This window comes from Mesoplodon bidens, assembly GCF_964165515.1.
Source record: "Mesoplodon bidens genome assembly, chromosome: 5".
In the NCBI taxonomy this organism is placed as follows: Eukaryota; Metazoa; Chordata; class Mammalia; order Artiodactyla; family Ziphiidae; genus Mesoplodon; species Mesoplodon bidens.
In genome coordinates this window covers 144,056,891-144,072,893 of record NC_138161.1, presented here as the reverse complement: position 1 = coordinate 144,072,893, position 16,003 = coordinate 144,056,891, and the positions used below count along the sequence as shown (strand labels likewise).

The 16,003-nt window shown below is 48.2% G+C and overlaps 1 protein-coding gene across 2 annotated transcripts in view; it reads left to right on the top strand.

The window, feature by feature from the left end:
- EPHB1 (EPH receptor B1) overlaps positions 1-16,003 on the top strand; it is a gene marked incomplete at both ends in the record, with an annotated part of 429,185 nt that overhangs the window by 351,914 nt on the left and 61,268 nt on the right. Inside the window, one exon of one of the 2 annotated variants that reach the window (XM_081234445.1) lies at positions 11,360-11,482. The exons of the other annotated variant lie outside the window; for it this stretch is intronic. Coding sequence (XP_081090571.1) covers positions 11,360-11,482 — 123 coding nt within the window. The remainder of the gene's footprint in view (positions 1-11,359; positions 11,483-16,003) is intronic. 2 annotated transcript variants of the gene reach the window in all.

Sequence of the window (16,003 nt, the reverse complement as noted above, 5' to 3'; positions counted from 1 at the left end):
TCACCTGAGGTTACCCAAGGCAGGAGAGTGATGCCAGGATGCTCCCATGGTGTTCGGGTGTGGCCAAGGTCCATGCCGACTGGAGCTGCACAAAGGCCACTCTGTAGATATGGCTTTGTTCCCCGGGGGCTTTCAATCCACGAACAAGAACCTGTCAAGGGTCTGTAGAGGTCCAAGCCCCTGGCAGCTGGGCTGCTGTTCCACAGTCATGGCTGGGAGAGGTCTGCGGGCTGGGCACCGGCTGAGGCTCCCACAGTGGTCCAGGCAGCCCCCATGATCAGGAGCACAAATGGGGAGAGAGGGTTTGGGAGAGCAGCCCCCTTCTAAGGCTATAGGCACAGTTCCTGCAACACTCAGAGTCCCATTTACCCCTCTTTCTTTCCCCCAGCAGGCCAGTTGGGCCTCCATTTTAACCAGACATCACTGGTTTTAGAGTGTGTTCTCTCTCCTTTCCTCACATCCTGACTCTGCGCCTCACGGCAAAATCTACAGATGATTTTTCTTATAGTAACCGGTGCATTGCCCTTTCAGGCAGGGCCTTACCTTCCTAAGAACAGAGACTGTGATGTATCTGTGATTCTTAAGTGAAGGTGCCCCCTCCAGGGTGCATCAGACTTACCTGGAGGGCTTTCTCCACTGCCCCGCCCCCCCGCCTCTGCCTCTCGGGATTCTGACATTGCCCCGCCTCCCTGCTCTGGGCTGACTCCTGGCCGTGTTGAGAGCCACTATAAAGTCTATTTCAGATTTGGCATCCTTTGAACTCTGGATGAAACATTTAAAGATGGCCATGTGGGCTTGAAAGCAGAGGACACAAAATTGGGTTCAAAAGGCGGGGTGCCATTTTGAAGACTAGAGACGCCCGAAGGTGAGAATGTCCCTTTTTAAAGGCATGTAAGTTAAGCCTTGTCACCATCCCGTAGTCGGGGTACAGAAAGTCCCTAAGCATCAAGCTGGGATGCATCTTGCTGCCTTTTTGGGCACTTCAACCTCAGACCTGACCATTCTGCTCTGGAGGGGCCGGCTTGGCTGGGCCGCCACATGGCGCCCACGTGCACAGAGGTCTGCTCCCAAAGTGCTCACAGCCTGCTTCTGGGGAACGCTGCCCACTCTAAGACCAACAGAAGAGGCTTCCCTGGTTCTCAGGGTCCACAGAAAACCCACCACCCAGTCTGCAGTCGCAGAGGCCTTGCTGCAACCAGTGAGGGTGGGACCCGGGAACGCAGAGTTCTTCATGGACCAGAGTTCACTGCCTCCTTGGCCTTAGAAGTCTGTCTTCTTTTTCAGTCCGTTCTCCTTTTTATAAATGCTCTTTCCTCCTATTCATAACGGTTCTCTTTTTATCCAGTCCCCGAAACCTGGCTCCTCTTTGCACTCTGGTTCTCTAAACTCATAGCCTCATGCTTTGAGGTGCATTAGTGCATTTTCTCCCACGGACATCCATCATTCTGACTAAAGCTATTACTGTTGGAGAATGACAGTCTAAGGGCTGTGGAGCTGGGAGAAGACTCAGCACACATACAGCAGAAGAGGAAACTCAAGGCTCTGGTGGAGAATAGGCCTGGCCCGAGACAGGGGAGGGTAGGAGTAATTAGTTATGGAAAGCCTACTTGGTGCATTGGGACCTTTATTCTGGAGGCTCATGTCAATCCCTCTGACCCTGACAACCACTCTAGGTGGCAGACATTAATGACATGACTTGGCCTGGTCTCACCATTCATGGGTGGCCAAGGTGGACCGCACACCCTCTAAACCTGGCTGCAGAGCCCATGATCTTACCATATTGCAGAGGCTCAAGGTGGCTGGAGGTCAGGAGCAAGTCAAAATGGGGTGAGGACTAATCTCAGAAGTCCTGGTTGGTGGTTTGTTGGTCCTCTCTCTGGGTCCCACTGCAGGAGGCAGAAAGGTGGATGCACCTGATGTGAATGTGTGCACATAACCATCCCTGGGCCATCCCCATGCATGTACCTCGCTGTGGGACATGGATGGTAACCTAGACATCTAAGTGCTTCCTGCCCTGAGAGGGACAGAAAACCTGCAGCAGTTCCCCAGCCTCACTCATCAGTACCCGAGAGGGCCCCTGCCTCTCTTCCCCACAGGCAGGGAGGGCATAGGGCTACATACAGAGGTCAGCGGCCCCTGCCCTCCCAGACCTGCCTTTCAAGCGGATGCAAAGGCTGAAGGAGACATAACAGAAATGTTGGCAAACATAATACCTTCTCTAGTCCGTGAAGCCCTGGCAGATCTGGTCGAGTTGAGAATGCCAAGTGCTCCATAAGGCACTGGCTTGCATCCCCGCTCTGAGCCTGTGGCACGGAGAACAGACTTGTAAGGGGGGATTCGATTGGGGTGAAAGAGACTAGAGGGAAGGCAGGTAGGGAAGTGAACGTGCATGGATGTGGTGCTGGATGCTGGACTGAGAGCCTGGGAACCTGTGGTTTATGTTCAAGGGTGGGTGGGAGTGTGGGTTTCCCATGTCGGGGAAGAGGCAGACAGACAGACAGAGTGTTCTCATGGCTTCCATGGGCCAGTCCGCAGAAGGTGCTGGCTGACTAAAAATTGCCTGGATGGGATGATCCAGGCGGGCTAGGGTAGGCTGGGTAATCTATCTTTAGAAAAGTTCCAGTTGATGCTACATTTTGGAAATGCTACCAGGTACTTCTGGGACTTGGATGGACAACTATACACTTGATGGTGATTGACACTGCACTGATGTCTGAGATGGATGGAGTGTGCAGGGGTGGGGAGAGAAGAAGGTAAGGGCTTGGTAAGGGGTCAAGGCCTTTCAGAAAGCAACCCTAACAGAATCATCTCCTTGTTACAGGCAACTGCAGATATAATCACCGGGCTACTTTTGTTAAGCTTTGGGAAAAGCAAAAACAAATAAGATATGTGTCTAAAGACCATAAGACTGGCAAACACACTAATTTTCACACAGGACAAGAGGACAGAACACAGGGACCGCAGAACAGGAGGGTGAGCTTGATCCCTGCCAAATGCTCAAGAGACTGGGAAGCAGATGGTTCTAAAACTAAATTCAGTGATCATTGGGAACGAACCCAGGATTGTTAAGAAAAGTTATGGGGACCTCATCTCAGTTACTAGGGTTATGCATTTAGTCAATTCAAGAGGAATTGTATATGTAGTGGATTTTTACTTTGGCAAAAATATTTTATGATCTCCCATGGGAAAGCATTGTAAAGTGGGTACAGAGCTGGTCGTCATACAAAAAGATAGTGGGTTAGTGAGTCTGTCAGCCAGGAAGGAAGTCACCAGTTCTATTCTAGTTCTCGTCCAATTCAATCGCTTGTTTGTTTGATTGTTTTTTAAATTCATGAGTCAGGTGCAAGCCTAGGGATGCTTATCAAGTTTGTAGGTAACAGTTGGGTGGCTTAAGGAACTCCACAGAAGACAGAATCAAAATTCAGAACTATACAACAGCTTTGAATGCTAATTGGAAATCTGCAAGACAAAATGTTAGAGGGATAAATCTAGAAGCTAGTGTTGGTTAAAACAAAAATAAAGCAGTACAAAAAGGAGGAGACCTGACTTGCTATCTGTTTGTATGGAAAAGTTTCAGTACTTTGTTGATCACATGCCTAATAGGAGTGAGAAAAAGCTAATACAAAAGGCTAAGCAGTGTTATTAATGCAGAATAATACTACTAAAAGCCTCCAATTTGAGCACATACTATGTTGAGCACAGTAACTTTAAATTAACTAATTTGATCCTCATAACCGTCCCATGAGGTAGATTTTGCATGTGAAGAAACAGAGCCTCAGAGAAGTCAAGTAGCCTGTCCAGAGTTTTATGACTCTGTGGTCACAATTAAAGTTGGGATCAGAGGAGGTGATACACAGAAATGCTGTCCTCTGTGCTGGTGAGAATACATCTAGAAGGATGTTCTTTGTTCTGGGGACCCCATGTGTCAAGAAGGACTTTGTCAACAAAGCAGCTGACCCATAGAGGGTGCCAAGTCCTGACCTGTCACCTCAGAGACACCAGCCGATTTGGTGCTGGAGAAATGCAGGCAGGGACCTGGGGGTCAAAATCAAGCATGACACCATCACAGCAAAAGAAAGGTGATACTGTTGTTGTGCTTTGTTGTGTTAAATGGAACCATCGGTGAGAGATCCGAGTAGGCAGACTTTGATTCAATATACGAACAGCCCCCCAAACTGGAACTGTCCACACAGAGACAGGCTGCTTTGTGGGGAGGGAGGTAAGCTCTCTGGTCTTGCAGAGACAGATATCAGTAAAGGCTGCTGTAGAGGATGTGGTAGAGAGGATTCCTGCTTTAGGTAGGGCACTGGACTTGATTCGACCCAAGATTCTACACCCAGCTTTCTTGACTCTGGGTGGGAGGGACATATCCGAACCGTTCAGGACACAGCATCCAGCGCACTGGAAATCACCTTTGGACACCAGGGTGAAGGTCATGTGTAGCTGGAGGAGAGGCACAGACCATGGATATTTTGGCTGCCTCTCCTGAAGGTAACAGGAGCATTAGAACCTGAACATGAGTAAATGAGGGCCTATGGGAAGAGGAGGAAAGGCCCCCAGGTGCAAAAGGTGGCCGAGTGTTCAGTGAGCGCTTATTAAATGTCAAATGAATTTAACAAGCTAGCTGCACCCATGTGTCTGCTGCCGGCTCAAAGCCAGAGCCTCTAGAAACCAGGGTAACTCTTTGAGTCCCCAGCTCCTGGGCTGTTGCCATCAGTTTCCTGGCAGGATTTCAGTGGCCCAGAGACAGTGGGCCTTGCCTGGAAGGACCTGCCTGTCCTGGTCATTGATACCTAAGAAGAAGGGAGATGTTAAATTATTTTTCCTGAAATACCTTCCTCAATAGCAAGTAGCCTGTGGTCCACTTTCCTTCTCTTGGAGACACATATTAGGCAATAGCTGTGGTTTTAAGAACAAATCTTGAAATGTGGTGAAACCCCCAAACAGAAGGTGGAAGGAAAAGCTTCCTCAGGTTTGGTGCTTTCCCACCAGCCTTGTTGCCCACCCTGGGGCTCCCTCTCTTGGATTCCCCCTCTAGCCCTGGCTGGACACCCATGACCTCCATTCTTTCAGGGAAAAAGACAACCACCCATCGTCCTGGTCTACACCCCAAGCAGGCGGAGCAAAGTGTTTCTAGTGCCCATCAACCTTTCCTGGTAGATTTGCTCTAAGAAACTACCTGTCCTCAGCCTTTCACATCAACAGCTTCAACTGTGTGAAGCTCTGGGTAACTCATGTGTCCACCACATCCACCACTCCACATCCAGCCTTTCAGGTCCATTTCCATTCTGAGTTTTCTGACTGACTTCTAGGCCTTGCATATTTCACCCATGCGTTCAAAGTCTAAAGCCACGTGTGCAAACTTCCCTAACATAGGGTTTCCTTCCCAAAGTCCATCACCTGGTTAATAGGACCACTTAGTTCTGGAAGTCTTGGCATTGATTTGCATTCTTCTGGTCCTTCCTTCATTCCTCATCTTTAATTGCTCACCAAGTGCTGCCAGTTATTCCTCTGAAATTTCTTTTGCCTCTCCTGCTGTTGTCATTGTGATGCTGTGCTTAAAAACTGTTATCTTGTACCGTAATTACAGCAGCAACCTCAGAGCTGTTTTCTCTGCCTCCAGCCCCTTCCCCGCAATGATGCAAGGGAATGCTGCGGGCTGTCAGCAAAATGAACTCCCCATGCCTTGCTCTCGGTACATCCCTTCCCTGCTGCTGGCACAGTTGTCGGCTCTGTGTGTCCAATGGCAGCAATCCAGGTGCCTTTGATGGTAGTCAAGGCCCTCCCACTAGTGCCTTAGCACTGTTCCGCCTCAGACCCCTCCTTCCTTCCACACTCAAGCTGACCACACTGTCCCAGCTCGCGCAATGGCAGGTCTCTCTCTCTGAGCTGTGCCTCGTGACACTTCAAGCTTCTCCCTCTTCAGTGAAGGACCACGTGACCTGTCCTTCTAGAACTCTGACCTTGAAGACTAGCATCCACAGTCCTCCGTCTTCTCTGGTTTCTGCAGCACTTACAGCTTGTTTCCGGGTGTGGGATCCTGATTCTAGACTCTCTGGCACTGCTTCCAGTTTGTTCACATCTCAGTGACCTGAGAACTCCACGAGCTCTGTTTTCCCTGTAGCTCCCACAGTCCCCGGCACAGGGCTAGTTGGGTGTCTGGTCAGCATTGAGAAAAAGAGAGGTGATCAACGTTCTGAGGCAGAGGACTGGATGAGGTCCCTCCCAGGAACCGGAGTTTATGTGCAGATCCCTAAACAGCTTCCCTCTTGTGCTTAGATATCTGGACCAAATTTAGGTGAGTCATGAATCAGACAAAGTCTGCCTTGGATCCAGAATGGGGAATGAGGAGGCAGGTGTCCCCCTTTCCTATGGCTCCATCAAACCTGCTGGGACACAAGATATCAACGACTGAAAACAACCTAATTTATGCACTAGCTTTCCGGACCCTACTGTGGGATTCTAGGAATCCTCCACCAGCAGGAGGGCACTGGGCTCTTCCTGGCACCCTGAAGCCTCCCTCATGGGACCCGCAAGCTGTCTGTGGTACTGATTTTGTACTTTCTGAATGCACAAGAGGGCTGAATGGCAGTATTCCATCTTCTTCTTCCACTTTTAATACCTAAATGTCACTTACTGTTTAGAACTGGCCCTTTACCAGCCCACACTATCCCGCCCTGAGACCCTGGCACTTGTAAACATGTCGAGCTGACTTTTTAGCTACACCCCACAATCTGCCAGCATCCCCCAAATTTATCCTAGCCTCTTCCCTTTTGAGAGCACACTAATCTCCTGCTACAGGATCTCCAACAATACCCAGGAGTTTCTTGTGCTTCAAGGACTGCTCCCTGCCATGCAGGAAGGCTCTGGATAATGGCAAAGTCATTTCTCCCCAAAGTTAATATCTTTAAAGCCTTGGTTCATGTTTAAGATTTTGCAGATCTCCTGGGACTATGGTCCTTTAAAGCTTTAACAGTCCAGGCTGTGACCCCACTCATAGCATAAATGGGTTTTGAGATCAAAGAATAAACATATCTGCAAGTCAGATCTTTAATAGAGATTAGTAAACTAGAAGATCATAAAATTGAAGTTTTCTGGGCTTCCCTGGTGGCGCAGTGGTTGAGAGTCCGCCTGTCAATGCAGGGGACGTGGGTTCGTGCCCCGGTCCGGGAAGATCCCACATGCCGCGGAGCGGCTGGGCCCGTGAGCCATGGCAGCTGAGCCTGTGCATCCGGAGCCTGTGCTCCGCAACGGGAGAGGCCACAATGGTGAGAGGCCTGCGTACCGCAAAAATAAATAAATAAATAAATAAAAATTGAAGTTTTTCTTTTCTCTTTCTCGGCACCATCAATCAGTTTAGATCTGTACATACCACGTTTGTGCCAAAGGTATGTAACCTATGTTAAAAATGATGAAACTAATCAGAAACTATAAGATATTATAAATATTATAATATTAACACTAACAATGTGAAGCATTGGACAGAGCATTATAAAATGTCTTACATTATAGAGCTGTATTACATCTGATATTATTATAACTGCCATTAATAATATTTCCCCAACACTCACCATCTGAGAATATTTTCTGAGCCCTGTCTCTAAACGTTTGGCTGTGCCCGACTCCACAGCTGACTCGAATTCCTTGTTCACTGTCTGGTGATTCATTGCACTAAATACCATCTCCCTGATAATTAAAAACTGCTCACTGGCAAGTGGGAGCAGAAACAGGCTGATGCAGGATTTATGCAGGAACACAAAATGAGCCAAAAGACAAATGACCTGTTCTGCCTAGCTGAAGACATTCTATTTTTCCTCATCATCTTCTGGGACTAGAAAAAGGCTAGCTGTGACGTGGGGAAGAGGTCTGGAGAGACGTGTCATCCCGAGATGAGGTGGACACAGGGAGAGCCATTAGTGCACGTGTTCCGCCAAATCACTCTTCAGACTTAGGACCTAGGGACCCTGCCCGCAGCCATTCCTAGACTGGCCCTATCTGACCCTCGTCAGAGGAAAAGCACTGAGTTTGAACCATTTGTTAGACTTCTGATTTCAGTTTTCCTTCTTCAGTCTAACAAAGGTATCTTCAATTTCAGGGAAAACAAGAACTGATTCCTACCCTGCATAGGTGCAGGATGTTCTAAATTGACATTGCATCGCCAGGTCTAGGCTTCGTGCCACCTCCTTGGCTTCTTGTGAAAAGCTTCAGTGATGACCAAAGCCCCTGCCTGGCCCAGAACAGCAGTTGAGACATCATGTGTGCTCACACATGCACACATTTGTACACTCACACACATACACACACTCACATGTATACATACCCACATACACACTCATACACACACACTCCTTAATTCCACAAGCCAGTGCGGTAGCACAGCTGCCCGTGAATAAACCACACAGTGATTAGAATGTGAACTTTCTCCCATGCAGATGCCCTTGCTTGGACGCCACTGGCCTAAATGAATCCTGGCACCATCAAGAGATGAGCCTCTACCTTCTGGGAGTAGCTCCTTCCCAGAACTGATTGGGGCCAATATCTGTGGAGCTCATTAGCTCAGAACCCTCTCTCATTCATCCTTACATATGTCTTTACTTGCAAACCATTCATTACAGCACATTCTAGGTTGTTTAATTAGTTTCCATGGAAGAGTTCCTGTAGGACAGATTAGCATACATCGTTTAAAAGCCCTTAATCCAAGATAACAAGGTGGTATTTTTAAAGTAACTAATATAACCCTAAGCGGTTTACAGCCCCCCAATGCCCAGCCCCCATGCCCGCCCCCCGGCTTCCTCTTCCTACCGCCCCAAACACTTCCTAGAACAACTTACTGATAATAATCACGAGCATATCAACTTGTGAGGCCACCCTGTACATCAGACACCGTGTTAGGCATGTCACTTGCAACACGGTCCTTAATATCACAGCCGCCCCAGGAGGAAGGTGTTCCCTCCTCCGTCAGCAGAGGAAAACAATGTCATAAGAGATGTATGTGGTCTTGGCTCAGAATGCCTGGCTAGCGAGAGGCTTTGGGGTTCTGACCTCACCTCTAGATCCCAGCTTCTGGGCTCTGAGCCTTCTCTCATTTCAGCCCAGAACTGGGAAGAAGTCACAGGTTGTTGACACTGGCTTGCTGCCCCTGTGGCATTTTGAGTGTGTCTTTTGTGGTGACCTCGTCTCCTGAGCTCACCTCTCCAGTGCACACTAGCCAGCTTCCACCTGAAGCATCTGTGTTTCTTCACCTAAGCACCTCTCAGGCCCTGGAATCTCCCCGCCCACCTGCCCAGCAGGGCAGGCAGCCCTCAACCAATGACTGATGAGAGTCCTGTGGAGCTTCGCCAGCTCCCTCCACCCTAGGGTGGGCTGACTCTGAAGCCTATGGTCTCAGAGATTCCTAGGGGGTGGGGAGTTAAGCCTGTGTCAATTACTCACAGCCCCACGGCAGTAAGTGCCTTGAGAGCACACCCTTCACAGGCTGCCTTCCTCTCCTACCTGTCACACTTGCCTGCGGCTACTTCTTCGGATCACCTCCCAGATAAGCCACTAGCTTTCAAAACCTTGTCTCAAGTTGCTGCTTCTGGAGAGCCCAAAGTGAGACTGCCTGGAGATACTGGTCTGGGTCGTTAGACTTTCTGTGTGGCTTCAATCCTTCTTGCACTCCACTTGTTCTCCAGACCAAAGGAGAAAGGGATGAGCCTCCAGCTCTGTTTTCCCCTTTGTCCACTGTTATTAAAGTAAACTCTCCCTCTCCCTCTCTCTCTCTCTCTCTCCCCCTCTCTCCCTCCCTCCATCCCCCCAGGGATTAGAACATTCTATTATAAAGATGAGGATTTGCTTTGTCCAAAGTTCAATCAGCAGATTCCAAAGCCAATGTTGTCGTCCCCAAGTTTTCAAAGAGCATTCTAGAGTGATGTCAACCACCCTAAAGCAAGCCACCTAGCATGCTTGGAGTGCTTTCATTTTATGACTGGGAATAACCCAGCTTTCAAAGCACCTGGCTCTCTCTGGCTCTCAAAACATATCCCCCTTTAATCGTTGGCTGCATCTTCCTTCTCCCTCTGGATTGTATTCTGGCCTGAACTGGTGATCAGGGCAACATTAACCTGGGGGAGCTGTAGAGTCACCAGAAGTTTTTTGGATGAAAGATGTCAAAACTAGACCATGTGCTCAGGGCTGGGACTCACTGAGAAGAAGCCACCGTGGCCGGGTGGGAAGTTTACGCTGAGAGGAGCTCAGCTCGGGGAACCTGAGATCCAGCCTCCACCGCGGGCACAGCACTTGGGCTTTTGCACACCTGCCTGCCCTGCTGACCTGCCTCTTCCACGAACCAGACAGCAGCGACGGGCAGGGAAAATGGCTGCTCTTCCCAAGGATGCGATGCCAGACCGTGCTGAGCAGCTTTCGAAGCTCAGCTCCCACCACATCGCCAGGAAAACCATCTCCATTCTTGCCTAATGACACATCCAGCACGGTGAAAAACGACATTGCGATGAATCCATTTGTTTTTGGGTTCCATTTCCTTTATTTTGTCCCCTCTCCTCCACTTTTTGAATGTATTTTTTCTGCAATGACGATTCTCTATTTTGTCCCCGTGCACACCTATTTATCTTGCCTCTGTAAACATCAGTGACAAAGTCCATATTCCTTTATGTATTTCTCATTCACCATTTTATTCACTTCATGCTTCACTGTGTCTGAAGGCATGGGGGTTCAAGCACCATTGTTCTTTCATTCCACCTCATTTTTTTCTATGTAGACTTTGCTCTTTCCTCTCCCAGTGTTTTCTATGCTTTTCTCTTCCCATTTTCTCTTCTGGTATACTGGCTTAGCACTCCTATCTTGAGGTTTTTCTAATAGCAATTTCTTTCTTTCTTTCTTTCTTTTTTAAATCCATCCTCATCCCTCTTCCAGCCCTGGACACAGCCGTCAGTTATAACCTTAACGGTGGCCTCCACTCAGGAAAGTTGTCAAGTTGATAATATTGATATCTGCCCTACCATTTTACCACCACTCTTCTGCTAATGCATTTGGTTGGCATCAATCAGCTTCTTTGCCTTCTGTGAGTGCCCGGTGTGGGAACTGGTCCCGATCTGTCATTTATAAGTAATCTGCTCCACATTTCATCAAGAGCTCAAAAACGGAAGAAAATACAGAGGAGAAGTAGAGAACAGAGAACCAGGCTAGCGTGGCGCAGAGGGAAGGGAGATGGGGAGGCCCAGCCAGGAAAAGGGAGGCAGCCCTATGTGTAGGAGAGACACCCCTGCCCCGGTCATACCCTTACAGCTGGGGACATCAGCCAGTGCTTAATGACCGCCGTGTCCCCTTTGGGATGTTAACCCTGCTTATCTCCTCTAAAAAGGCTCCCCAGGGATGAAGATCTACATTGACCCCTTCACTTATGAGGACCCCAACGAAGCTGTCCGGGAGTTTGCCAAGGAGATTGATGTCTCTTTTGTGAAAATCGAAGAGGTCATCGGAGCAGGTATGGCTCTCCCCTCCCCTCCTTTCTGTTCTCTTGGTGTCCAAACAACCTCTTCCCACCGCTCTGGGTGTTCTCTACCATCTTTTTCCCCAGAAGATACGTCTAAGCCATCTACAGTGTGTGGCTAAGGATCGTTTGGGGAGCTTGTTCGTGGTGTCCAAGCTTATTTGGTATTGCAGAGAAGTCAACTCTAGTCTAAAAAGATCCAGAAATAGCTTTGGAAATGGACCACCAAATGCAGATAAAGAGAGAGAGATAGGGTAACCAATTGAGAAATATACATTTTTAGAAGCTGGACCTAGTATCCCCTTCACTGACTCTCATATCTCCATGGCTTTGGGCCAAGATTTCTTCCCACACTTTCAGTTCTCCTTTTCTGATGTCCATGGATTTGGAGGCAGACCATGATAAATCAAAGAGGGACCACTATTTCCAGAAGAAAGCTCACCCATAGCCATATTTTTAAACAAAAGATCTATGATATGGATGGTAATACAAGACAAATTTCTGTCCCAGAAACGTGTGCTCTCATCCATCTTCCTGCATTGGAATAGAAACCCAGCCTGGCAGAGAATTAACTGCCTGAGATGCTCTTAGGAAATTCTACCTAAAGACCGATCTAAAATTTTCATCTTCCTTTGATGGATCAGCAGTTGAGTCAGTTGGGCAATGGATCCAGCCTTACTGACGTAAATGTGTAAAATATCCCCAAATATCATTCCTTTGGAAGTAATCTCTTTACTGCCCCTCTGCTATCTTTTCTGAATCTTCTCAAAGATGTGTTTGCTTTGTGTCCTCTTTCCTACTTTTGTTTCTACAGCATTCTTTGTCTTCTTTAAATTGTATTAGCCACTATTCAATCTCTCTTCACTCATAGGTTGTATTCTTCTTTGTAGTTCCTATGTATGGAAGTGCTTTTTCTCATGTCAGTATTTGGAGAGCCATGGGGTTGCCTCTCCGACTAATATTTTAAACTCCATAAAATATGTTTAGTCAAAGTCTTCCAGACAGCCGCTCCATATATTATCTTTAGGGGGAAAGTCACACTCCTTCCATTCACTGCCTCTTTTAATGCACTGAGGGGTCAAAAAGCCATCTGTGAAATTGAAAGTCACATTTGAAACCTCGCCCCGTTAAGCCACCTCTTAAAGAGCTCCAACCTCATGGCATCCCTGTGGGGGGTGCTGGGACTCTCCCTGTCAGGACACACCACTCTCTTCCTACCAACCCCTCGTGTGTTCCAGCCGGCCGACCATAATCTGACCCACATGAGTCTATACATATTTCCCATTGACTTTCATTAAATACTGAACCACGACTTTCACTTCTGTGCAGATAATTTTCTGTTCTCCCTTAGACACTGACAGACCTAAGGATCATGCCTTGGAAGGTTGGATCCCAGATAAACTTGATCACGCATAGGGGCTCAGACTTCTCCAGTAAACTTGAGTGTTGGGCAGGGTGAGAGGGCGTTCAGTCTGGCACCCTATTCCTCCATATTGTTCATTGCTGTTATGTCATGTGACAATGGTGCTAGCGATTTTAATGTTGTTATTTATGTCATGTGCTTAGAGCAATGTGTTCTGGACTGCATTTCATCCCAGAGAGCACATGTCAGCCCCCCTCCCGACTTTGTCAGGGGAGGAGTAAAGAGCCTTCTCACTTTATGACCCTGCTGGGGAGTGGCAACTTGGGGTGAGCTCACCAACTGCTGGATGCTGGGTAGCCTTTGCTGATGCTGCCGGTCTTGTGCATTCTGCTCAGAGAAGGCTCAGTCCCCGCCATGGCTCACCTGATCCTGGGGAGGGTGGATACATGTAGCAGTTTATAAGATGGCCAGCAGCTTGGGATAAAGACTTCTGCCCAGTGGCTGCTGACCACCCTCTACCTGACACCCATCTGCTCACGATTCAGAAATCACAGAGCTAACCCCTGGGGATATGAATTCACTATGTGTAACTTGACGCAGTTTCAACAGGAGACACTCCTGGCTGGTGCCAACCTCTCTCCACTCTCCGGTTCTTTCTCTCTGTCACCACTCCTGCTTCTCCCACGCCCTGCCTCCCGGAGACTGACTTCACCTTGTGCTAAAAGAGCTGGTGTGAAGGTTGAGTTAAAAAAAATTTTTGTAAGGTAACATTTATGCAGTGTAATTGGCGATATTTTCCTTAGCCACGTGGCAGATTCGGCTCAGGGGACCAAATCTGGGCTGCAAAATGGTAACACAACATGAGAAGAAGAATCAGAAATCATTTCTCCTTCCTTCATTCTATTCCTTCCCTCCTTCCCTCAATAAGCTCTTATTGAATAATTTTTGCATGTGGGTGTGGAGAAGAACAGACACTCTCCCGTTCAGAGGTTTGACAGTCTTGTGGAGAAACAGGCCAGTAACATGCTCACTATTTCACACAACCCACAACACAGGTATGTGCAAAGGTTGTGACCTTTTTTTTTTTTTTTTTTACTTTTTAAAAAATAAATTTATTTATTTATTTATTTTTGGCTGCATTGGCTCTTCGTTGCTACATGCGGGCTTTCTCTAGTTGCAGTGAGCGTCTTTGTAGCTACATGCGGGCTTTCACTAGTTGCAGCGAGCGGGGGCTACTCTTTGTTGCTGTGCAAGGGCTTCTCATTGCAGTGGCTTCTCTTGTTGTGGAGTACAAGAGGTGTGCAGGCTTCAGTAGTTGTGGCACACGGGCTTAGTTGCTCCGCCGCATGTGGGATCTTCCCAGACCAGGGCTCAAACCCATGTCTCCCGCGTTGGCAGGAGGATTCTTAACTATTGCGCCACCTCATCAACATAGAGCAGTGTTTAGCTCCCTGTTCTGGGAGTGAGTTGGGGCATCAGGAAGACTTCACAAAGGAGATCACCTGTGGCCTGAGCTTTCAAGGATGGAAACTAGTAGAAAAAGTAAGTTTCTGTGAAACTCATGAGAGGATGAGACAGAAAAGGAAAATTAAATGACATAAGGAGGGGAATGACCATGACCTTCCAGCAGTGGTGTGCTGGAGCCAGCCAGCTTGCACTACTTCGCAGGAGCCAATTGTGTGCATCTTTTTCCAGCCCTGTGTTCGGTGGCATCATGTTGGTAGTTTGACATTAGCCATGGGAGGCATATTTACCCCATGAGAATTAGCAACTACTACAAATCAGGGGTCTTTGTTTCTTCGTTTTCTGGAGAGCTGGTAGTTGAATGCTTACCAGCACACTCTGGCCTTCCAGAAGGTGCAAGATAATTTCAAAGAGATTGCAGACAAACTGGCCCATTCCTGCTGAGAATAGATCCAGAGGGGAGGGCTATGTTTGTTGCAGGAGGGATTGGGTTGAGAATTCAAAAGATCACAGCTTGTGACTGTCGTGGATTCTGGAAAACACACTCAGTGCCTAATAATTCCGGCTGATATGTTACTGTCTAACACAGATGCAGTCCCACTCCACGAGAGGAGGGGAGGAGACTGAGAGCTAAGACAAGGGACCAGAGAACTTGCAGCCCCGGAGGTGGGAGGAGGAGAGGCTTGATGGCCGGAGAAGACTCAGGGAAGAGTCCCCTGAGGGCTTGGAGGCTGTGGATGGGCTGACACTCTGTGCAGCACATTCTGAGAACAAGGCTGAAAGGAGGCTGCTGGGGAGGGGTTTCCTGAAGGTAGGAATCAAGCATTAATTCTGGAATCAGGCTGAGGCTTAGCAATCCAGAGACTGCAGTATGGATTTTATCCTGTAGAAAATGGTGAGTGGGGTGCTTTCTGAGCAGGGTGGGTGGTAGGAGTGAGGGGGAGAAGAACCTGATGAACCTGTGTTTCGATTGGAGTGGAAAGGGTGCTGAGAAAGGGTAGGTAAGGACTCAGAGGCATGCAGACCAGTTATGGGGCTTGGAAACGTGGAGAAGTTTTGAGATGGCCAATGCTGGGATCAAGGGTGGTAAGGAAGGCTGCTCTGCAGTGAGTAAACTCATCTAAACCGGGATGTACCCACACATGGCGAATGGAGTGACCAGCGGGCTTGGTGGCTGGAGTTGATGGGGAGACACCGCATGGAGGTTGTGGCCAGAAGCGAGGGCCATCAGGTTAAACACCTTGAATGGAGAGGGGGGCTGCCTGGCCCCCAGGGTGTGGGACTGGAGGTTGTGCTTGCGAGTAAAGGCCAATAGAGTAAAATCTAAAAACTATAAGGTTGAAGAATGGCACCAACCTCCAAAGTTTCTTCTACAGTTGTTGAGGATATTGAACAAAGGAATAAATAACAAATCACTGTGAGCCGGGTGTGACACCAATCAAGAGGACTGGATTACATTTGAACCTTGAACAACACAGGGGTTAAGTGCATCGACCCCCATGAGCTGTTGAAAATCCACGTGTATAACTTGACAGACAGCCCTCTGTATCCATGGGTCCACATCCCTGGAATCAACCAGCTGTGGATAATGTAGTACTGTAGTACCTATTTATTGAAAACTATTCTGCGTATAAGTGGACCTGTGCAGTTCAAACCCATGTTGCTCAAGGGCCAACTGTATAATTAGC